At 42.0% G+C, this 25,227-nt stretch overlaps 1 protein-coding gene across 1 annotated transcript in view; it reads left to right on the top strand.

Annotated features, from left to right (window-relative positions):
• Positions 1 to 3,789: 3,789 nt before the first annotated feature.
• IKZF2 (IKAROS family zinc finger 2 (Helios)) overlaps positions 3,790 to 25,227 on the top strand; it is a gene marked incomplete at its 5' end in the record, with an annotated part of 49,173 nt that continues 27,735 nt past the window's right edge. Inside the window, 2 exons of the mRNA XM_010013071.1 lie at positions 3,790 to 4,056; positions 13,936 to 14,103. Coding sequence (XP_010011373.1) covers positions 3,790 to 4,056; positions 13,936 to 14,103 — 435 coding nt within the window. The remainder of the gene's footprint in view (positions 4,057 to 13,935; positions 14,104 to 25,227) is intronic.

Raw genomic sequence — 25,227 nt, 5'->3', positions numbered from 1 at the left:
ATTAGCACTTAGGAGACATTAACAATAATTGTATTCAATTTCGCCACTCAGGATAAAGTGTGATTCAGGATCAGCTGGTTGGTGCTCTGAAAGAAATAAAAAAAAAAGGAAAAAGAAAAAGAAACATTGCTGTGTGGTCTGGTGAACATGTGCCATTAGCTTTGTGTTTATAGGTAGAAGCTTTTGTGGCTGCTTGTCTCTTTCTTCCCACAAGGTGTTGTGCTGGACTGGGAAAAAGAGGAAGGAACTTGTATTAACTGGAGGGAAAGGGTTTAACTTCAAGTTCATGCTTTTGCAGCGAGCTGGATTATGGTTTATCCCTGCTATCTCTTTTGTTGTGATTTTTAGGAAAAGTGCCAAATACTTTTAAAAAATTTTCCATTTACTTATTTATGCTTTGCTTTGCCAAAGAATGAGAAAGCCTGCCACGTTTAGCAAGCGTGTGAACAAGAAAGGCAAGGGAATCCAGGGTGAAAGTTGATGTGGAGACTTGTGTATGGTGCAGGATAGCCATCAACATCCCTTGAATATTTCTTTCTTTTTAACAGCAGAGTTCATAATGCTCTCAAAGTTTGTGGCTGTAGGTGAAAACAAAGACAGTGCCACTAAATGACTGTAGTTTCAAAGGCTGGCTGAGAACAGAGAAGACAAACAATATGCAGTTGAAGTGCCTGTTTGTATGCAAGCTACCACACAAGCCTGATACATACACCAGTATGATGTAAAGCAGTGGAGAGAACCTGATTAGCAAAGCCCTCACAACGAGCTGAGGAGATACCTGCTGCACCAGCGCTCCCCTCCTTGGAGACCTGCAGCTAGACCCAGTTGAAGGAAACTGTCCTGCAGTAACAGAGCTAGGAGAGGGTTTCTGAAAACAGCAATGGCGCTGCTCTGTGTGTGTGTGTGCATATATGTGTGTGAAGATGCGGGAAGTAAGAAGAGTAAACAGCCAAAACAACTCTGCAGAATAGCTAGGATATGGTGAAGGATGCAAGATTAATTACTTGGGCTTTGTGAGCTATGTTTGCAGGAGTTGTGGAGCACTGCGTGTCTGGGAGCAAATGGCTCACTCCGTTCTGTTGGGCTGTTTAGCCTGTTGGATGAAAGCCATCCTTCAGTAGAAAGAAATGCTAGGGCAAGATAAAGTAAGTGATCTTCCAGTTTGTAAGCTCTTGCAGCCTTGCTTTCATTTATGCTGAGCAGGTGAAGGTCCACAGACTTGAATGGGGAAGCAGTGGTTCTCAGCACTTACTACACTCGTGTATTCCATATCAGAGAAATAGAGTCAGAAATATATGTAAGAAAACACATAAGATACAAGACTTTCTCTCTCTCATGAGTACATACAAATATATACAATTGGTATGAGCTTTGGATTATTTAGTGCATTACTGTGCAAAGAGAGTGCACGAGCATGTGGCAGCAACCTGGAGTTTTAGGTGAGGAGTTCAGGGCACTATTTCTGGCTCTACCATAGCTACTTGTGTGGTCAAGTGTATTAAATCCTGCTCCCAAAGACAGCAAACCATTTATTCGGGCTTCATTCTCAGACTTGCTGAATAAGCCCCAAAAGGCTGCTATTATTAGAGGGAACTGCCATTCCTTAGCTCTGAAAGTGGGCTGTCCATAAATCGCCAATGCCTGCTTTCCATGCGGAGGTGGGACCAGGACCTTGGCTTTCTCCCTGCCAGCCTGCGGAACTTCCAGAGCTCCCACTCTTCCTCCCTTTGCTTCTCTCGCTGCTGTGTTGGGTCAGGCCCCCTCATCCTCCCCATGCAAACAACTTCCTATTGACCTTTTTCTGCCTTCCTCCCCTTGTTGTGGCAGCAGTGGCCTTGCAGAAGAAGCTATTAAGAAAAATGTACCTTGTCTTCGGTGGGTGGGTGATTTGCAACTACATAAAGTTTAGGGTGTCTCTTTCATGGCCAGGTTTGTGTGCAGGAGGTTCCTGTCACCCACATATTTCCCTGCGTGCACTGTTGATACGGGGTTAGCACTGTGGAGCAGAGAGGTGGCCTGGGGCACTGTGCTCTTCCACCACGCCAGGCACCAGCTAGGGACGGGTCATGGTCAAGCTTACAGCCTGTGCTTTTTTCCCCTTTTTGTAGACAATAAATGCATCTCTGGCAACGAAAATATCAATTCCCTTCTATAAATGTAGCACTTGAATATTTTGTAGTTGCAGAGTGTTTGGGTGATGGTGCCTGTGCTGGTACTAGTCTGCTGTGATCTGATCTGGCTGTGTCCTTGCTCTGGATGGGCTTTGCCGTAATAGTACTTTCATTCCTTAGTTCCCATTAGTGCCTTGATGAAGAGTGGAAGATGCATTTCAACAATTTTACGATTAAAAAGCAACATCTTACCGTTCTTTGGTCTCTGGTGCCTTTACCCTGTTCATTATGCTTTGCCTAGGAGTAGCAGCAGTGATTTAGAGTTGCAACATCAACATCAGTCTCTGAACCTTATGTTTTCTTTAACTGTAAATTCCGAGGAAGCAGGATGAAGGAGGAAGTCTAAGTAGCAGGCTTTGTTCTTTTGACATTTCCAGGACTGCTGTTTGAAATTCACAGCAGACACATTTACTCGTTGGGTTCCTGGACATTCCCCTTGGTGGCTGTTCTCTGAAGCACATCTAGCCAGGGTTTGGAGACACTGGCCAAACTCAGGGCATATATTTAGCCTCTGGGTCTACTGCTGTCACCAGCACTCCTACTAATGGCCTTAGTACAGAGGTCAAAGACTGCTTAGATATGAAGGCTGAATCACCTCCTTTATAAACCCCTCAGCAGGATCAAGGCTTAGGGAAGCAGACACGTGGGCTTGCCTTCTGGCTGACAGTGTGGATGGAGAGTGTGACTCTGAGACAGGCCTTTTGGCCACTTCAACCAGCCATTTAGACATTGAAATGGGGATCTCTAGTGATGACAACACCCCTATGTGAAAAAGCCTGATGCTTTCATTTTCTTTAAAGATATGCTGATCCCACAAGCTCTTGACAGTTAGAGAAGGTTTATCCTGTGACCTGAGGATCACAGAAATCAGTGGTGAGCCCATCAGTCTAACCAGACAGATATGAAAGATCTTCAAGTGTGCTTATTTCACTTGCAGATATATATAAGCCAGCAGTGTAAGTCTTGCTTCAGACATGTTTGCTTTGGCAGTGTCCCATTTGTGTGAATCAGAAGATGGTAGCAAAAAAGCACTGGAGGTTCATCCCCTCTGTCAGGAAACCTGCCCAACTCTGGCTTCACTAGGTCCCTGCGTTTTCAGTTATCCTGCTTGCAAAGGGTGCTTGTTTCCATGAGTTGTGGTGGTGCAGTGAAACCCTGTCTTTGGAAGCCCTTCATCTTGGTGCACGAGGCAGGAGAGACCTGGAAGAAGCAGCTGTGGGCTATGTCCTTTGACCTTGCGACTTGGGCTTCTTGAAAGGAAGGGAGCTCCTATGTTTCAAGCTAAGCAGGAAGGTCAGTTCTTAAGACTTCTGCATCTCTGCAGCTTTTGGTAGGTCTCTGGATCACACTGTGCCTTTCTAAGCTGTAAAATAGGGATAGAAATTAAGAATTAAAAAAAAAACCCAAAACAGGGCCTTGACACAGTTGTTGTCACCATCATCATACTGTGAGATTGTGGTGCCATCACCACCATGAGGCCCTCATGTTGGTCAGAGCTTCAAGGCTGTGCTTTAATATTGATAATAGTAGAGATTAATCATTATATTAGTGATTGGGAACTTAGAACATACATGGGTTTAATTTTTTTAATTTTTTTTAATTTTTTTTTTTATTTCAGCAAATTCAGTAAAGCTAGAAATGCAAAGTGATGATGAATTTGACAGGAAGCCCCTGAGTCAGGAAGATGAGATCAGGGCTCATGATGAAGGAAGCAGCCTGGAAGAGCCTCTCACTGAGAGTAACGAGATGATGGATAACAGAAAGATCCAGGAGCTCTCAAGCGAGGGAGGAATCCGGCTTCCGAATGGTAAACTGAAATGTGACGTCTGTGGCATGGTTTGCATTGGGCCCAATGTGCTAATGGTACATAAAAGGAGCCACACTGGTAAGCAGCTGAAAGAAAATCTGATGACTGCCCGTGGCGTCTGATGTTGATATTACCTGACCCCCTCTTCTCTCTTCCCTTTTCATTCATGGGGTAGCAGGAGGCTGGGGAGGGAAAGATGGGCTTCATTGATTTGGTTCTCTTCCTGCTTCCCAAATTCTGGTGATGCTGTGTTTCTGGCACAGTGCTTCCTTGACATTGATTTGCAGCCTTTAGTTCTTAAAAACAGCACAAAAGTATGAAAATTGCCTTTTTTTTTTTTTTTTTTTTTTTTAACTGTTCTTGACCAGGGGTGAGTTGGTGAGAGTCATTCTTTGGCATGGGGGAGTGTGTGTGTTCATGTGTGTGTGCATGTGCTTTTGAACCTTTAAGGTGGTCTTCCCTTGGAGGTGCCCACAGTGGGCAACATCAGAAGCTTCCTGGGGATCTCTCACCTACTTTGCAAGTGGCTGGGCATGATGCTGGTGGCCCAACAAACCTGGGATTAGCAAACCCCACAGAAGACACTCATTACTTAGTGATGTATTGTGTGACAGCTCCATCAGGAAACCTGACCTGAACTGCTCCTGTGGGCTCCCCGTCACCATCCAGGTGTGATGTCTTTCAGTGCTTGCACTCTACTATCATTTATTTTAATTACTCTTAGTATTTCTAAGTTTTGGAGACCAAAACAGCTCACTGGGCTTATAGTTCTGAGAATTCAAGAGGCAGACAAAACCTTTGCAATATGCTGATTGAGCAGGTCTTTGAGGTCTGAAAGATGAGGCCTTGAGTTCAAAATGGGGAATGTCAGGCAAGTGTTGGCTAATAGGACAAACTGAGCTGCTCAGGGGGCAGGCTCACTAGTCTCTGCTACTCCTCAGGTAGGAGTGGCAGTTAACTCTACCAGGATAAAGTACAGGTGGTGCTAGAAGACAATTCTCTCTGGTTTTGCAGAGGTCTACCTGGCAGAGCCTTTATTAAAAAAAACACTTAAGCTTGATCTTAACTTTTATGATATTTAAGCACACGTAAGTCACCTGAAGTGCTACCATGTATGCTTAACTTAAGATACACACTTCAATCTTATTAAGGTTAAGCACGGGGTTTTGTGCTGGAGCTTTGGTGGGTGCTTGTTCTTCATATTTTTTGGACAAAATGAAATTTATTTTTTTTTTATCTTTGCTATTATTTAATGGGGTGAGAGACTTGCACAAACTGTGAGATTTCTGCTAAGATATAAAAAGAAAACTGGGGGTTTAAGGTAGAGTAAGAAAGACTTTGCGTAATCCCTTTGTAAACCTGGTAGCTCGCAGTCAAGTAGTGTGCTCTTGATGTGAAAGAAATCAATCGAATTTCTGTACAGAGGAATAATAAATATATACTACATAGTTAATGCCCTGTATATAAGTTGTATTGATAATAACTTAACAGAAATGTATAATGCAAAGCATTGCAGTATCGTTTATGATGTAGCCATGATTTTAGACAGCAGTTACGACAGGGGAAAAGCACTAGCTGGAGAAACAAAATCTTGATTAACAATTTGACATGCTGTTACTAGGAAGGAGAAAGAGAATTGAGAATACAGCCTGAGTCCCCAGCTTTCAACCTCCCTAAAAGTTTTCATTGGCATTCGCATGTATCTGAGCATATGTATTGTAGGTGCATCAGAGTCCATGTATTTGAACTTGAGCAGCTAAATTAGACTTGCTAAATTTAGATTTAGGTATACTTCATTAAATGGTCTGCATTTTTTGACATACTGACTAGCTAGTGCATCTTTTAAATACAGACAAGCTGCCTTTTTCCTGTGAAGGAAGACATGCGGATTTTCAAAACAAAATCTCATCTGCGTGCAGGCAAGGGGGCTGTATGCGGATGCATAGATGGGAATTGCATAACTGGTAGCATTTTCCTGCAGGCTACTGCTGGTTCCTCATAGAGCCCTGACTCTTCCCATCTGAGCAGAGGAGCTGTGATATATTGCTCTATACAGATGATCTCAAGCATATAGAAATGGCATTCCTTTTAACGTGGAGCTCGGTGCTCTATGCTCAGTAAACCAGTTGGCAAATTTTGCAGGGGATTTTTCTTTTTCTTTCCCCCTTTTTTGTTTGTTTGTCTTTTAATACATGCTGCTGCTTCACTGTCCACAACAGAAGGGGAAGTTTGCTTGGATTTCCACATCCTTGATTTTAAGCAGTATTTTTAACATACTGATATCCGTCTTTTGGAGTGCAGTGTTTTAAAATCTATTGCCACTTCCTCGGCAGCCAGGCATGATGGGCTGGCCCCAGCTCTGGAATGAGCCCTGACCTGTGGGTAGTCTGGTTTTGCAGCCCAAGGGAGAACTGTGGAGGGAAGGGAGGTTTTCCCTGGTGAGGGGAAACTGATGATACTCTTTATCAGCTAACGCAACTGGCATGTAAATCCTTACCTCTCAAAACCAGTTTAAGTATGTTTTGGGAGCTGAATCTCGCCTTACTCTCCTCTTTATCTGTACAAAACCAAAGCATGGTCTGGACAGTTATTTGTGTTGGCAAAGACTGAAGTGTTTTTCCTTTTCCAAAAAACCTGTCAGCATTCTATGTAAATCACACAAAATGCTGTGGTCCATAGTAGAGGCTGTAATTTGCATGTATGCTGGGACAAGAGTGTGGCTTTCCTTACACCGGGGACCCAGGCTTTGCGAGAAGCTGTGCTGTATGGCTTTGGCTGCATTACACACATAAAGGGGCACAGTTTTCTCCAGCATTATTCATCTGTTTGTGAGAGGCAGTTGTCTTCCCTGCCACATTATGGTAGTTTAGTCAGACATATAACAGGGATGGGGAAAATCATCTGTGCTATGGATGAGGCCAGAGTAGATGAGCTCAGTGTCCCATCGCCCATCTTCATGTTCTGGAGCAGTCATACTGTATCATATCATAGAATCCCAGACTGGTTTGGGTTGGAAGGGACCTTAAAGCTCATTCAGTTCCAACCCCCTGCCATGGGCAGGGACACCTTCCACTTAGACCAGGTTGCTCCAAGCCCCTGTGTCCAACCTGGCCTTGAACACTGCCAGGGATGGAGCAGCCACAGCTTCTCTGGGCACCCTGTGCCAGCACCTCAGCACCCTCACAGGGAAGAACTTCTGCCTCAGATCTCATCTCAGTCTCCACTCTGGCAGGGTTAAAGCCATTTTCCCCTTGTTCTGTCCCTACAGACCCTTGTCCAAAGCCCCTCTCCAGATTTCTTGAAGGCCCTCTCAGTCGCCCCTTCCCATGATAGACCAAGCTGGGGATTTCCCATTCATCCTTCAGATCCACACAAGCTCTGCCTCGTGCACGGGGTGCAAGTGATGCTCTGGTCCACAGCACCTCCATCACAGAGTCTGTGGCACTGCTCATCTGATACTGCCCAATGCAGCATTTCTTTGAAACACTGATAGTTCGGGTGAAGCATTTTTGTAGTCTTCATGATCCTCAGGAGGCGGCCTTTCTATTTATTTGTCATCACTTGCAGAAAAGAAAATGCTCAATGTGGAAATTAAGCATGATGCACTCCCTGCTTTCGTGATCAGGGTAACTCTCCCACCCTCTCCCTCACGTGCCACATACTGGTGTCAGAAAAATAGCAGGTGTCAGGTTTGATTTATTTCCCTCCTTTCCCATAGTATCTTCTTTTGGTCCGAATTTCATATTCCACAGCACATGTCCTGAGTTGCAGCATCTTTATCATAGGGTTTTTGTTACTGCAGGAAATGACTGGTCACATAATATTGCCACTGGATACTCCAGGGACTTGTGCTTGGGAATGTTGAGAGAAGGGGAAAAAAAGGTAAGGTCAATAATCCAACTTGTTTGAAGGAATGGAAGGGAACTCAAGTGATTTCTCACCTCTTTAGGCTTTCTGATAGTTGGCCTGATTTAAAACTTTCTTGTTTCTCATTTTTGGTAAAGCAGAAATGCTTTGCTAGTGCAGCCCTGCTGCTGCTTCCGTGATGTGCAAGGTCCTCACGTTGTTCTCCCTTGTGCTGTGAACTGTGATTTTTCTCCACCGTAACATCCAGACCTTTATTTAGTCCACTGCTGGATGTTTAAGTACTTTTTATCTCTAAGGGGGGGCTTGGGATTATCCTCATAGAACACCCAGAGGTTAAATGCTTTCTCTGTGTGGATGCAGTGGGACAGGGGCAGAGCAAAGCCAAGTCCCTGGGTGCAGGGCATGATGCAGCAGGCAGTGGGGATAGCAGTCTTGTCCCACTCTCACCTTGGGCTGCTGATAGGTTCTTTTTTCGGGTACTAACTGTAGGAGAGTCTCATCTCTTTGTTTGCACTCCACATGCATTTTAGTACCATGAAGCCAGTGAAACGAGACAAGTTATGTGCCCATGAGAGAAATCTTCAAGTTCTGCTATAGCAGCCGTAGCATTATAACTGAACATATGCAATGCTGGAACTTGGAATGCTATTTAAGTTTTGTTTTTCATGCAGAGTTCAAGTTTTTGGGACACAATAAATGAGGAAAAACCCAATTGTGCTGTTCAGTACATAAGACTTTATGCCTAAGCCAACTAATCAAGAGCAAGTTGAAACAAATGGTCATATTAACACATTGCAATTAACTCTGTTGGACTGCCTGTCTTATTCTTCTAGGAGAAAGGTTTTATTTGGTTTAATTTGTCAATTGTAACCTAGTGCAGGCTTTCTACCTCTTGCAATATGAATTGGTTTAGCACTGAATCAAAAATTGTAGGGCCAAATTTCGAAAAGTGCGATTTTCTACTTAGATTCGTAAATCAAACTTTTCCGAGAGTTTCATTTTCTACTTAAGCATAAAGAAGGGGAGCTTAGATTTTTGAATGACTGTCTGCATCAGGATGTGTTTTACTTGCAGTACGTGGTAGCTAAATTCTTCTGATACTTTTGCCAGTTCACTTACAGGATTTTTCTCTCTTAAGAGTATGGTCACAAATTTGTGCGCAGAGAACACTTGGAAATTACCCAGGATTTCTCAGGAATTTTTCATGAGAGATTTGTCACTAGTGTTTTATAATAAACTGCCCTATCTGGAAGTAGGTTTTTCCCAACAAAAAACCCTAGTAAAATCACTGATTAAAAGTGATGTGCAGCCTGTTAAGTGAATCTGGTAGGACAGTAAGTATGCAGACTAGATAGTCCCCAGAACAACAAATAACAAAAATGGAGCAAATTCTGCTGCTTTGTCTATCGTCTAAAGGCAGGTTGCAACTCAGTGTCTGTCAGTGTGTTGGTAGCACAGCTGATATTCCATTTGTGTTCCTGGGACAGAGCGGAATCAGAGCAGTTGCAGCATCTTATGAACCAGGAGAAATGTTTTATTTTAATTGAATATTAACAAAACACCTACTACAGAAGGGTGAAAATCAAGATTATTCAATTATTTGATTATAGCCACACTTTCTGGTGGCAGCATGGGCACAGTAATTATGCACTGAGAGGTTAAAAAACCAAATTAAATCCCATTTGAGAAGTACCTAAGCTTTCCTTTGCATATCAAAGGCATGTGCCAAAGGAAAAAAGCTGAGATCTCAGATACACATTTGGCCAGGATCAATGTTAAATGTGGTCCCAAGGGACCCGGTTCTTATGTGTAGATGGACTTTATCCTGGCTTTCCTTGTTACTGTGAAGAGACTTTAAACCTAGGGGATTTTTTAAAAAAAGGAAATTAAAACATTCAGAGGAAGGGACTTGAGCACTGCTGTTGAAATAACCAGGCTTCACTGTTAATGAGAGCTTCTGCATTATTTTGTGAGTCACTCCGTTTGATTTCAAAGGGACAAAAGCCACCAGCCAAGGGTTATGAAGATCTAAACCTTCTTGGTTGTGAGATCTGCAGGCTCTTTGTCCTCAGTCAAATTTCTGTTTTGATACAGAAAATTTCACTGATGTATTTTGCACCCGTCTTGAGATTCGAAGAAGGGTAACTCATACTGAAACTTCTGCAGAGTGCTTCCGTGCTGAGGCACTAAAGGAGAGGTTTTGTGCCGGGAAGCTTCCAATTAAGCAGAAAAAGGAGTTGGTTTGCTTTTTGAAATAACATTTGACATACACACAGTAAAATATGAAAGCTATAAGGAGGAAGTTAATCACTTCATTCGCCTGGTTTCAGGTTGTATCAGCTAGACAGTGTTCATAACTTGTTCATAACTGTGTCCAGGCAGCCGCAGTATGTTAAAGACACTTACGAAAGGAGATACTTATGAAGGAACTGTGTCTTGATAGTAACCCTGACTCCCTTGGTCCAATTCACCTTTCTTCTCAGTGTTTGTTTACACAACAGCAAGTTAACTTGGGTACTTCAGATACTGATGTCCCTAAAGAGCAGTAGTATTTCATTATTATTTTTCCTGGAGGAAGCATGTTAAACAAAGAAGTTTCAGCAGTATTTTGCTGTAACTTAGAAGTAAATATTTGAAATTGTACCTTTCAGTTAGTGCTTTATTTAACTGTAAAATGATAAAACCCCATTTATTTATTTAATCGTTGAGGCTGTTCCCTGGAACAAGCCCCTCTTCTTAAAGCTTTTGGAAAGATAATACTTCGCAACTCTGCCTTAGGTTGCCTAGCCCATTCCTGAAGTAACTTTAGATAGTTAACTTACCTGTGCTGGAGAACAAGGCTTTTTAGGCATTCTTGGTTTTGTCTGTCTTTACATATTAAATCTGGAGTTGGAAAGAAACATGTTTTTTGTTTGGTTAGCTGTTCCTCCCTCTCTCCCCGCTCAGAAAGTCTTTTTTTAATCACTAAGGTTTGATGGTTTTCTGCCCTAGTTTAGCTCTAAAATAGAGAAAAGGTTTAATACTTAAAGTAGATGCCAAATATTTTGTAGTTACATCGGAGTCACCTAGTTTCCAGTGCTGAAAAGCAAAAAGCTTGCTCAGTCACAGTATATGTTATTCTTAAAAAGAGTTCTTATTTTAATAAATCAATATTGGTGTATAGTCAAACAGCAGTAAATACATAGCTATAAGTGGTGAAAACCACACCATGCTCATAATTGTCATTACCCTCCTGTTGTGAATGTCGCCTGTTTAATAGGTCTATAGTTTCTGGTATGTCTGTGCTTCCATCACCCCCAAAGACAGGAAAACATTTTAAACACAGCCAGGGACTGTCACCTAGAGAAGAAAGGTATTGAAGACTTTTTGAGTGAATGTGTAGTTTGAAGTGTGATTCATTTCAGCCTATGAATAAAAACTTTTAAATTTCACATAAGAGTAAGGCAAGTGAATAAGGATGTTGAGATTGTTAATTTGTTATCAGGAAATAATAGCACTGGAGAACGCATACCAGCTTACTAGGAAAAGGCAGCAGGAGAAATAACTGGAAAACAGTCTTCTCGAGGCACTGAAGTGATAAAGAAGTCTGGTTTTGTAGTATCTGGAGTGGGCATCAGACAGCACAGTTCTTGGAACACCAGCAAAATCTTATTATTCAGTCTTTACTTTTTTGTGCACCCTTCTATTGGATAATGGTCTCTCAGATTAGCTGTGCTAAATGGAGAAGCTGCTAATCAATAGCATGAAGGTGGGACTAAAATTAACAGTCATCCCACAAGCCTGCAGCTTAAACAAGGAGTAGGAATCAAGTGATTGCACAGAAGTATAACAAACCGATCAAAGCAGCTATTTACCCGGAATTAAGCCAGTAGGAAAAATGAATTCATACTGGCTTTAAATAGATACAGAGGTTATTTAAGGTAAAATGTGCTGTTATAGCACATATTCTGTCTGTTGCAAGAGATTTGGTCACTTTGTGATAAGTGTTTTCGTGTCATCTTTGCCACTGAACCGTGGTGCAGTGACTATTTGAATTCCTGACCAAAGGCTTTCAGCATCTCTTCAGCAGCCAGTTTATGGAGAAGTAATACCTGCTCATATGTGGCCTTCAAAATATCAAAGGTAAATGGGTGATTTAGCAGGTAAAACACTTTAACTGCACAGTTTTAAATACAACAGGGGTAAAAGGAAAGGCTTTAGACTTGGTAAGAAACTCGCCACCTTAATGTTGTCATCCTGAAACTGAAGCTATCATTCCTGAATACTGAGAAGCGTGTCAAAGGAAGGGGGTTTGCCTGTTTTCTCAGACAGCGAAAGCAAAACAGAAAAGAAAAAAGCCCCATGTATTTTTCTACTGCAGTCACTGCATATCTCTGTTATGGACGTTTTGAAATTATATAAAAGAAGATAATGGCTAATCAGATCTTTTAAGTGTAGTGTGGGAGTTTGAAAGGGAAACCACAGACTCTTTATCAATTCCAACGAGCTCATGTTCAGTGTATTGGAAGAAGAGCTTTATGCCCTGATTTATTTTTTTTTTTATTATTACTCCGTAATGTTCTTGGCAAGCTTGTAGGAACCATAGTATCTTCTTCAGTGCATCTGTGGTGGTTTCAGATGTAATTTCCAGCTCATGCATGTGAAATAAAGTTGCAGAGGTATGGCATTATATATGGCACGTATCCTGCCTTGTGCTGCCCTCCTGGCAGGGCTGTAATGGTGGTAGTGATTTAAACCACTGAAGCAAGAATTGCTTGTGGACATCTCTAAGAGCTTTCTTCCTCGCTCTCTTTCCATTTGAATCTACAGGCGTATTTTGGACTTTACACAGGACACATGAACTCCTTTGATAAAAACATAGCATTAATTTTGTCTACCAAAGGAGTAATCATTTTAAAGCGATTGAGAAAGGCTTTGGAGAGATGTGACAGATCACACAATGCGTGTATTTTTCATGAGATCTGTGCTTCAGGACAGTGAATTCAACCTCAGAAGGTCCCACCAGGATTTAAGCAAGGCTTCATTATATGTGATGCACTGACAAAATTAATGAGGCTGCTTACATCTGAAATCTGATGAACTTGGTCCTTACTTGGTGAAAACATGTTGGCATCTAAAGCCCAGCTGCAGTAAAGCGCTTCGGCAAGTGGCTGGCACAAGTATATGCTTATGTCCTACTGATGTGCACAGTGGGACAAGCAGATGATTAGAGCTGATAGTGTGCCCAAGAATGCTGGAACAGACTAAGTGTCCTCAACAAATGTTGACAAAGAGTGTGGTTTTGATAATACTTCATAAAACCTATGCGGGTTTGTCAGGGGTTCTCCTCTAACTCGTGACTTTTAAAAAGGGTGGGTTTTTTTATGGACCCACCCCACTGCCCAGAGCAAATACAAAGGATTAACATCAAAATAATTTTTGGATGTGTGTGTGTGAATGCATGGGTTCAGGGGAGAGGGTACAGTATAGACTTTCTGTTAATTTAGATACTTTGTTTTTCATCAAACAAGTCTTTTCAATGAGTTTTATTTAGAGCACGAATTTGCTTATTTCACAGTTTAACAGTGTAACATTTTTCTTGGTGTTTGCTACTGCCCAAAGCTTGAGGACCTGATCCTTACTTGCATCTATTCTCTCTATACCACTCTAGCAATGCAAAGCAGGCTTTAGAAAGGGTTTTCAATCAAAGTGTAATGTAAGCATAAGATTTGGTTTGAAGTAAAGACCTTAACATCTGTCCAAGTCCAATTGTTCTGCTCAGTTCTAAATACTCATATGGATTGGACCTATGCTAAAAATAAGTGCAAAACCATAGAGATAAATACTACAAACCCACAGTCATGGATCTGAATTTTGATCAGAGCTTGTCTTTTATGAAGGATCAAACCTCTGAGGCGGAGAACTTTAAGAAAATCACTATTGAAGTCTGCCCATTGTGCAAAAGAAACAGCCTCTGCCTTTAGCAAGTGCCACGTGTGGTGGTGGGGACCATACCTATGTAAGATGGCACTGTTACAGAGAGCGGCATAAAGGGCTTCATGCCTCTGCCGATGTTTCTTGACAGCTCTCTCCCTTCCATTTCCCTTCCAGGTGAACGTCCCTTCCACTGTAACCAATGTGGAGCTTCTTTTACCCAGAAGGGGAACCTGCTGAGGCACATCAAGTTGCACTCTGGGGAGAAACCATTCAAATGTCCCTTCTGCAGCTATGCCTGCCGACGGAGGGATGCCCTCACAGGACACCTCAGGACGCACTCGGGTGAGCCTGCCTTGTCTTCTCTTCCCTCTTGTTTTGCCCTTTGTCATTGCCATTCAAGTGAAGCAGGTTGTGAAAACAACTGTGTGGTCCTGGTGGCTCTGGTTCTGTACCATCCTCTTCAGATAGCACAGGTCTGAACTTTGGGAAAGCCTTGATGTGAATCAGAAAAGTTGTGGTTAAGCCACACCTCTCCTTTTGTGTAACTGAGCTCCTCTGCTGATGCTATCGTTCTTCCCTTTGAATGTCTCCTTGTGTGTATCCAGGCTTCGCTGGCAGATTGTTTGTTTTGACACTCTCAGCCCCAAAGTGGCTGTGAAATTCCAAAGACTGTAAAGAATAACTGCTCTTGGTAGGTTGCTTTTCAGTTTATACCCTTTTCTTCATCTAATAAATGCCATATGCTGGTGACTTCTTACTTGTTCCTTTTTCAGAAACCTCCTAATTGCATTTTTGATTGTTACATCTTGCTGTAAAGACCTAATTCATGGCAGCCACAGCACTCACCCTAAAGCAGAACGTGGTGGAAGGAGATTAGGTTTATCTTGCCTTGCTACATGATAGTATCATGTCTATATCAAGTCTACTTGATGGAGTTTCTTGATATGTTCTGGAAAAAATATCTGCCCCATAACTGCATATTTATAGTTGGGCTGATAGCCCTGATCAGAATCAGTTGTGTTTCTAGTCTTTGTATGCTGCACCAAAGGGCCTCATTCTGCCCACTTACTCAGTTGTGTAGGACTCTTGAGTAAGATCTTAATTTGCTGCGTTTTTTATCTTCTGAGATGTTCAACTTCTGTGTCCAGGCCATTTATAGGAGACTGTTTTTCATTGTTGAATGAGCAGAGATAATTGGACTGGTAATAAGTGATAGCATTACAGACAAACATTTTGGAGGTATTAGCAAATGTGTGGCTGCTGAAACACAGTGGTTGAAGTGCAGGCACAGGCAAAAACTCTGCTGTGAAAATGCAGTCCTGGAGCTTCCTGATTCTTTATGTGTTTCTTCTACAGGGTCAGCCTCACTCCAGTAGAGGTTTCTGGTTCGTGGGCATTAGGTTGGTCTTACGATACAGAGTTGCCTTGACATTTCCAGGAATCAGAAAGGATAAGCTTGTAAGCTTCTCCAGGTAGATTTTGGAGTACGCAGGAGGCTGTGTTGATGCAAACACACTGCTGACAGAAAGCATGAGCTTAAGGGACTGCAAGTGTGGGACTAGGCTGAGAGAATGGTGTGAGCATTGTCAGCCGAGAGGATTCCATCTGTAAGTCAGAAGGGACAATAACTGTGGAACTGTGAGATGCAATTTTCACACATCTGACCATAACCATAGTTTCAGCTTGAAACTGAGTAAGAAAGAATACATGATCAAAATAGCCACAATTAAAATAAGAAAGGGGGTTGTGACATAAAATAGCCCACAAACATTGAGGTTAAAGATTGTATTCATAATATGAATATAGATCTTGTTATCCATATACAGCCATTGATAGAGATTGATGGATTTTTCCATGTGAAAAGTACATGGCTGATGTTTCTGCTTTTTGTATGAGGATGATATGCAAAGGTGTGGGACTTTCAGAAGACACCTAAGATGCTTAGGCATATGAGTTCCTCTGGATCTCCTTCCCTAACTGACTTAGCTGAGTTCAGCTGTGCTCAATGGGTAATTTTATGTTGTGTTTTCAGTGAAGAAAGTGTCACCCCTCTCAACAGTCAGCTACAACAGTTTTCAGCAGAGGGCCAGCAGAAATAGGCAAGTGCTCCCACAATACTCTCCAAGACTGTTGTTAAGAGTAGCACTCACAGCTGAAGAGTTAAAAACGTAGGATATTGCCCTAAAACCTGGTACCCACCTGCAAACATGAGCATGGGAGTTAAGATGTCATTCTGTCCACGTCTTATAGGCCGGCTTTGTTGGTCTGTGCATATGTATATGAACGTGGTTCATGGAGAAAATGGGTGGATGTTTCCTAGAGGTTTTAAACAGTTTCATATCAGTGTACGATATAAGCACTTTCTGCTTTAATAAAGCACAAGTGAAAAGTCTGTAAGTAGACCATGAAGATGCAGCAATTCTAGTAATTCATCCAAGGTCTTTTCCAATCTAAATGATTTTATGGTGCTATGAATGTTTCCATCTCTTATTTCTGACCAGAAAAGAGGATATCAGATAAAACATAGAAAGAAGAGGTTGAAAACTATTTTGAAATATGAGATTTCAATCCCATTTCAATCTAGTACACTTAATATCTAAATTGAGGTGAGTCTGTATATGTTTTCATGTGTATAAAGGGAAAGCTCTTTCGATCAGATCCTCAGCTGATACAGATTGGAACCTCATCCTCTAAGCAAGGAAAGTACTGCTATTTTGCACCAGCTGAGAATCTGGCAAATGATTTCATAAATGCAAGACCAGTTTCCTTTTTCATGTTGTATATCCTTTTCATCCTTAAATAAGAAAGTGCTATGAATGAAGAAAAACAAAAAAGCACAAAAAAAAAAAACTTCTTCCTTCCCAAGAGGGCTTTAAACTACTCAATTTTTTTATGGAAGACAGAGTTTGCAAGAAAGGAATTAAAGAATTCTTTTCTATCTTTTTTTTTTTCCTCCCAGCTAGTTTGGTCTGCAAATTGGAAAGCATTTTGTGTCACCATTTAGTCAGTTACACCCTCTAACTATTGCCAGTTAGTCAATTTTTCCTGTACTTAGTGCAGGGTTTTCATACAGTAAGACAGGAAAGGTGAAAAAATAAGGAAATGTAGTTGCAAACAGAAATTAGCAGAAGCATCTCAGAGCTGAAATAGCTGAAACTACTATTGACTTAAAAAAAACCCAAATTATTACAGTTGGGTTGGGTTTTGTTTTTCTTTTTGCTTGGGGTGCATTTTTTGTTCATGCTTTTTAATATTGTTTCCTATATATTTGAAAGTGTTTCTAAGCATCACAGTCCACATTTTGCTTGCCCTTCTTCTGCAGAATAATATCTTACTATGTAAGTGTTCCCAGGATGAGTGGTTAACAAAGTATTACTCTGCATCTGTAATGCTGCTGCTGTTTAACCCTAAATAATTAAGGTCTTATCTTGCCGTGATTTAATCCTGCACTTATTTACCATTTACTGACATACGGAGTTCTGATGAACTTTGTGTTTGTATCTTCCTCCCACATGCAGCTTTTTTGATTTCAGAAATATAACGATGCCTTCAGGATATTAGTAGAATAATGCCTGTGGAGAGAATGTGCAGAATTACACTAAGAGTGGCCATGAGCATCAAGGTACTTACAGGGCTTTCAGATGTTGTATTCAGAATTAACTCCATAGTTCTCTAACACAGGTGATACATGATAGGTGCTTGAGTGGGCTTCCAAGATGTGAGTTGTAAGGACTGGCTGTGGAGGGCTGGGGTGAATGTTGGTAGCCCCTGCTGCAGGATGCACTTGACAAACCAGCAAGGATTGGCTTCACCTTACCTAGCTTTTGCTGTTTTCAAGGAGGAAAACATCCAGGCTAAGCCAGTCTCCTAGTGGCAATCACAGAGTACCTGCTATCTCACCCTGAGATGTGCCCATCTTCTCCATCATTTCTGTAATTTCACTATGAGACAAAGGCAGATAGAAAACCAATGAAACATTCTACTGTAGGCAATTAATGAACAAACCCCAGAAGTTTTAAGGAAGACAGTTGATCTGACAGACAAATCTGATAGTTAAAGCGCTTAGGTGGTGACTTCTGTATTTTGAAAAATATGTTGTACAGTCTGATGCTGTTTTACCTTGAAAAGCCAGGCATCCTCAAATGGGCACATAAAATTAGCAGTTATGTTTTGGCCAGAGTTTCTCTTGTGTCTAAAATGCCAAGTCAGCCCTCTCCCCATAATGCTATTGTAAACACAAATGCTTTGATAATTCTTAAAAAAGTCAAGGCTGCATTGATGAGCAATCTGGAAGAGCCCATAGAAAACATCAGAACATCAGTTTTCAGAGCAGGGCAGTAAGCCATAAATTAAGGGTGGAATCACTTGCTAAAGGGAAAACAACATACAGAATAGATTTTGATTAAGTGTGAACCATCCATCCATCCTTTGCACTAAACAAGGATGGTCCTGTGTGCAAATTATTTTGTGATTTTTTTGTGATTAACAGACTGCCTCATCATACATACACACAAACTGGCCACATGAAGCCTTCTCAGGCAACCTTACTTCTGGAATTTCCTTATTTTTCCTTTATCTTGGCAACTTCAATCATGCTCCCTTACTGTGGGAGTATGTAAGTGTTATTCATATATGAAAGCAGTTTTACTGTTTATTTCTTCCTAAAAAACGGGTAGTCAGATCATTATTCTTTCCTGTCACAGAAGCTTTTCCTCACAATACCTTTACAAAAATGTGCTTCCAAGCTATTTCTTTCCTGTTTAGAAAATGCTTTTTTTCTACTTTTAACAAATATTTGCTTTTTCTTCCCCCTCTTCTTCCTGCATTGCTGCTGCACATTGTTTGTTACTTACTGCCCAGCTCTTCAATGGTATTGAAATAATGGTATCATTTTATTTGCCAAAGAAAAGCAGTGACACATTTGTTTTGAAAAGAGAGGCTAAGGCAAAAAATCCCAAAAGCACTATCTTAGCAAACTATGTACAGTGTGCAAGATAAAAGGGGCATTTAATTAAAAAGGTAAATGTCCCATTCGTATAAAGGTAGTTTAGTAAGTCTTTCTATGTTTCTTGGTTTGCAAGTCTTTCTCATCACTCCTTCTCCATGAGGACTTCCTGCTTAGCTCCTCCTATGTGGTAGTAAGCCATTGGAGGTGTCCTGCATGCCTGCAATTGCATGACTGTTGTCAGCAGAACAAGTGAGACCTCTGTGTGTGGCTGTGCTGAGAGACAGAAGGAACCTGGTTCCTAATGCTGACAACATGCCTGACTCAGTACCAGTTTGGGAGAGTCATCCCACCTGTGAGTGTCTCAGTCCAGCTGAAAAATGGGATGAACAAGCACAGTGCTGAAAAACAATGCTTTGCATGATAGTCCTGCCTGTCAAAAGCCAGTGAGAATTACTGAAACAGTGGCAAGGACAGTTATTAAGGATAATGAAGAGTCAGTATTTTAAACAGATATTTTTATCTTCAAGGGACTTTTGCTATTAACATCTTCACTCTCAAAAGGCCCCGTATCTACTCTGTAACCATGTTTTTGAGGATGGGAACAATATAATTAGAAGAATCTTGGGACCTGAAATTCTCCTTACGCTCTGAGTTGGACTGCCTCAAACATATTGTGAATGGGGAAAAAACAAGTAAATGTGAATAACTAGGATACTATCTGTGAAAAATGAAGTAGGTATGTGAAGAGGCGAGGGGATATTTTGCATACAAATATCATTTCTGAAAATAGGTTAGCAAACAGCACCTTCCATCAGTTATGATGAGCAAGTGGGTATTTATTCTCTTGGTCTGATACTTAGAGTTTTATTTAATCAGGTAGGGCTACTTTTCCTCTCAGGTTTTCTTATGCTGTTTCAGTTAAACTTGGCGGAATTAACCTTGTCACAAAATCATTTTGTGGTGTTCTTATCGGAATTCAGGTTCCAAATTGTTAATAGCAGATACACAATACAGCAGCTCATTAATGCTTCCAGTACCTACAGACCTTCACTCTGTGTCGTAGAGAGTGTAAAATCTCTGGGATTCTGCTTTCTGTATTGTTTCTATGTGCATTTTTTGAAGGCAAGATCAGAATGTGTGCAAGAGTAGTGTCTTTCATCCCCTAGGCGTCCTTATTTACAGTTTAATCCCCATGTAGCTCCAACTTGCATCCCATGCTTCGCTAAATCCCCATCTGAACCTGATTCTTGAAGTGGCAGGCTCCTCTTCACCTCCAGAGCACTACAGTTACAAGTATTAGTATCAGCTGTATGAAAATATCATCTTTTATGTGCTCAGAATTATCTCATTCTACAAGCTTGGTCATGATAAGCCTTTTCTACAGAGCACAATTATCGCAGAGAAAACGTCTTTGATTTAAAGGTGCTGTAGGATCATGATCTTTCCAGAAAAAATAACATTTGGGATTTGTTTTCAGGGGAACTTGTGAAAAGATATTGTTCCACCCAAAGCAAAAAGTGTTCACTTTTTGCTTATTGGTCTTTTAAAAGTCTTGAAATTCCATAAAGATTCCCTCTTATCTATGGTAGTTATGGATCAATCTTTGACTGTTCAACCCAGGAGACCTGTTTCCGACAGATAAGACAGAGAAACAGGAGAAGTGGTCCTGGCAAGCAGAGGTAGATGTGTTGTGTACCAGCCTCATGAATATCTCACTCTTGCTTAAGACTGGATATCAGCTTTTTTTCCTTCCCCATCGCCTGGGGTGTGTGATTGAGCTGACGGGAACAGATGCTGTGTGCCTCCCCACTTCTTCTGGTGCCCCACTATAATCAGGAGGTGGCCAGCTTCTTCAGTGTCACCCACTCTTTTAGTGATGAGAGGCAGCAATACCATGGGAGTATCCTTGTTCTAAATATCAGTTCACAGCAAGATTAGTAAGTGCTAAGATTTATCATGGTATCTGTGAGACAAGTTTTGTGCCTCCTGATGTATCTCTCAGCGGAACATGGCTTTACTATGTCTCTGGCATCTCCAGTTCTACCAGCAAGTGCTCCGTTCTTCAGCAGAGAGAAGGAGGAAAGCATGTCTGGAGGAAGGTTACATCATCTCCTCCTTTCCCTGATCATCTAAGTTTCTTCTCCTTAATGAGAGAGAGTGGCAGAATTGGGTGTTTAGTGTCAGGTTAAGCCTCTGGACCCTTGGCAAGGAAGAGTTTTGTGTTAAGGCAGCAGATCCTGCACCCCAAAATGGGGAAGAGTTTTAATGCCCCAACACTGCAGCTTCACCATGAGAGAAAGTTTTCCCTGGGCACATTTCAGTCCTGCAGTGCAACAAGGTGCTCGTAAGGAGGGGACTGGGTGTCTTTTGCCTCTCACTTCAGACCTCCTGAACCTGCTGTCACCTCATCCAGAAGGTCAGATAGCACCACAGTACTTAGGGGTAACTAGGTCATTGTTTAGACAGCATCGTCGTGGTGCAAGACTTGCATGGGATCATCCCTCATTAACTTTGTCCAGTTCCTTTCTTCCTGTGGGAATGCCTGTGCCAAGATGGAAGTGTGTGTTTGGGGTGGGACTGTTGACGTCCAGTTTTTGTGTGTTTTCTGTCTCTTCTTCACATTAGCAATATGCATCTTGGCATCATCAGCCAGATTCTGTCCCTCTTCGTATTGCCTCAGGCCATATACAACTGGAATGAAGCACCTGGTCTTGCCCTACTGGACTGCTCATTGGAGAGGAAAGGGACACTTCACTACTGCGTGATGCCTGTTCTTAAGCCAGACATCCTGCTTTGAAGGAGCAAACGAGACATTGGCTTTCTTTTTCCTCTGGGCTTTTATTCTGCCACAATGCTATATGTGGGATTTCACTGACATAAAAAAAGCAGATGAATGTGAGATGACTTCTGCATATAGAGCAGCAGCCCTTCTAAACAGCATGCCTAACCTGTTTTTTTAAACACCCAGAGAGACTGTTTCTATCGCCTCCCTAGGGAGACAGTTCCACTCCCCATCTGCTTTTTATAGCTGTAACTCTCATTTGGATATTTAACCAAAACTGTCCTTTCTTTTGCTGCAGATTATTGCTCTTCCTAACACTATTTTCTGTGACTGTGAGTAATCCCTGGGCTCAGTTTACACTGTGATAGGCTGTAGTCATGTCTGGCATTGATTCTGTTCTAGCCTGTCTTTATCTTCCAATCCTCTCCTCTTCTTTTTTTATTTTTACTAATTTTGATTTTTTTTGCTACTCTTATTATTATAAGGGACCTAAATTTTGAAGTCATTTTACACTCTGGAAACACGGGCCAGTACAGATGCAGACCCCTTAACCTCATCTCTGCCTCAGTTGCCTGTCAGTGAAATGGAAATAAAGTGCACTTTTCAACCTTGTCACGATGGTGAGAGGGCAGCATGCACAAATGATTGCAAGGCGCACACATGTTGCTGCAATGAAGGTCATGTAAGTACGTAGCAGAGTATTCTGGTGCTGCTTGTGCCCCTGCTGCATAGCATTACATATTATCTCCTTAGTTTTACTTAGCCTTTGTGCAATAGTAAAATGAGATAATTACAAAGTGGAAGGAATAATAACTTTGTATTGTTCCCATAACCACTTAGGTATTATACCCTGATCCTGATGTGATTATCTTTGGCACAATAGTAAGGTGATTATTAATAATGCTAAAGGACTTACTACTTAGCCTGCAATTTTTGTGTCTTGTTTCTTTCATGAACCCTATCTATTTCATCAGCTCAAAGCCTGTGTGAAGTGGGTATGTGTTGTTGCCTTGTTGTTATCCGTTTTTCAGTGAAGGGAAAATGAAATAGGAAAAAAATCCAATGAGCTCCAGTTGGCAAATTTGGGTACCTAAGCACCAAGGTAGCTTCATGTGAATCGCTTGTCTTTCTGCACCAGAACTACAATGGGCAGGCTGGCAGGTGAGGATCTAGTAGCTTAGGTATTTAAGGATGTGTAGTCCTTTTCTCTAAGTTCAAGCTGTAGAGGCCTCTTGTGGCCTTGTTTTCTTTGTCATCAAAGATTGTTTCAGAAATCCAGTATTTTTACACTCCAGTTGATGTATGTACCTACAAACCCCCAGTTTAAGGTGTAGCTATAAACACAGGCATTGCATGGCCGGGCTCCAGACTCTTTGGGATCTGGGTGTCACATTGCATTAGAATAAGCTTGAAGGATGTGATGCAGTGCATCAGGAGTCCTCCTTCTTCAGAGGCAGCCTTCTGAGGTAGCTGCAGTGGGTTTTGCAGAACAGAGAGCCAAGAAATGACTGAGAACTTTCTCGTGTTCTTGAGATGCAAACATGGTATTGACTTGATGAAGCCATCTCTTGGCGAAACCAAGACCACTTCTTGCACATACACTGAACAGCAAAATGCCACAGCAGCTCTAAGGAGGAAAAGAGTTTGGCTTTTCTTCCCCCCAAGAAAATTGTTTTCAAGGGCAAAAGGCTTTTGCATATTGCCTCCGAGGAAAGGAGATCCAACATTTGGAGCTGGCCTTTGTCAATTCTTGAAAGAGTTTGTGAAACCTTTCGGCTTGAGAAAGTTTGAGCTTGGAATCAAATGGTGGTTTGAGGCCACCTTTCCTTGGTATCTCAGAGCTGGTTTATGGGGCAGTGTGAAGCGGAGAAACGTCTCTGACAATTTTGATAATACATGAGTGCTTTAAGGTATAAGAGAGGTTATTTTTGCCATCTGGAAAGGAAGCCAAGAGAAACTAAAGGGGAAAAAAATAACCCAGTTAACACCACACCATAGCAGAGCTGCAGAAAGCTGCTACTGATATATTCTTCCAGACTCTCTGCAACCTGTAATTATGAATTATCTGACAGCTAAGATATTGATGGATATCGCTCAAGGAAAATGAGAATGTCTAGTTTTTTACAGTGAACCTGTACTGAACTCTGTGTGACTCTCCTATTTATAACCCTGTGTGAAGTTCAAGGAAACTTGTCCTGGAGGTTTCCCATGAGAGGGAACTGTGTTTTTACCTGACTAAAAATCTCTGGATATTTTCCCATTTTTTATTTGATCTAAGTGTGAACCTTCTCCACCCTCTGCCCCTCCTTCCTTTCTAGAGTGGTTAGAGAGGTTGATTACAGCCAGGATTACACAAGAGATGCCAGTTGCACACGTGTTTTGCATAACTGTGCTGTGCTGATTTCAGACAGGGTGCCCCAAGTTCCCTCCCTGCCTTGCAACAGCGAGTCAAGATCTCTATCTTCATTCCTGAAGCTGGAGAAATGCTGTTGAGGCCCTTCCTATTGAAACTTTGTCAAAGAGCACCTGGCTGGGACTCTCCCCGACCACAGGGTTACCTGTACACTGCAAAGCATTCCCTTTTGGAAAAGCCTCTGTTTCAAGTTTGTTCGGGCTTTTTGTATTAAATCTGCGAGAGCCACTCTGCCTCTGTGGGAAGTGCTACAAGTGGTTGGTGGGACAGGGTAATTGAGGAGGAATTTCAGCGTAAGTCAGCAGAGTCCTCCAGGATGCTGTAGCTGCCCAGCGAGTCTCCCGCTCACTATCAAGGATGGGGGAATGTGCTCCCCAAGGATGTCTCCTCTCCCTCCCTTCCAGGGAGACAGGTGTGAATGTTCTTACATGCTCCGAGGTGGTCAAGAACCCGTGGTGAGGATCCTGACTGGACAGCTAAGACAAGCTCATCCCTGTGCTGATTCTAGGGCTAGTTAAACGTGGCTCTTATCTTCAAAAGCAGTGAGTTCTGTTTGATTTCAGTAAGAATTGAGGGCTTTGAAAGCCTTAGCCTGTGTTTCAGTTCCTTTTGCTGGGAAATAGGTACTTTCTTCCTCCTGCCTCTTTTCAGTTTGGAGTAGAAGTCTAGGACAGCACAGAGCCAAACAGGACTGGACTGTGCTGGCACGCCTACAGCCCGATACTGTACCATGGGATAGAGCTGGTCTCACAGGTAGGCAGAGCACAGACTGTTTAAGGGCTTCAGGCTCTTCCTAGAAAATAAATCACATGCAAAGGTTACACTGCTGAGAATCTGATGATGAAATTTTTATATAGAAAAGCGGCATGGGCCACAGACTCTCTCTCACTTGGATACCCTTCATGTGCATGCATTTTGCTTGTCTCCTTGGAGACAGTGGCTTGTCTGAGAGCAGCTAGCCTTGGCTAGGAAAGGCCTGACATTTCTGGTTTGTGGGATGAAGCTGTGCTGTTTAATTTTCCAACCACCACAGAGGCATGATTTGATAGAAGCATAAGCAGTTCCACGCAAGGTTTTCGTGTGAACATCTTTCTCTAATACCTCTCCGGGGACACCACTGGAGTCTCTGATGTGAAAGACGGATTCAGATATCTTCGAGGAGAGCCCAGCAATCCCCATCCCTCGGATATCAGAAAGGTTTGAGAAATTTCTCCCTTCCCTTTCCTGCTTTCAAAGAGCTGAGTCAGCTGGACTGGCATGTCTGGAACTCTGTGGCACCACAAGCAGGCAGACTGCCAGCTGCATTACACACTGCATCCAAAG

This window comes from Nestor notabilis, unplaced genomic scaffold, assembly GCF_000696875.1.
Source record: "Nestor notabilis isolate BGI_N333 unplaced genomic scaffold, ASM69687v1 scaffold19294, whole genome shotgun sequence".
NCBI classification, from domain to species: Eukaryota; Metazoa; Chordata; class Aves; order Psittaciformes; family Psittacidae; genus Nestor; species Nestor notabilis.
This window is presented reverse-complemented; position numbering and strand designations above follow the sequence as displayed.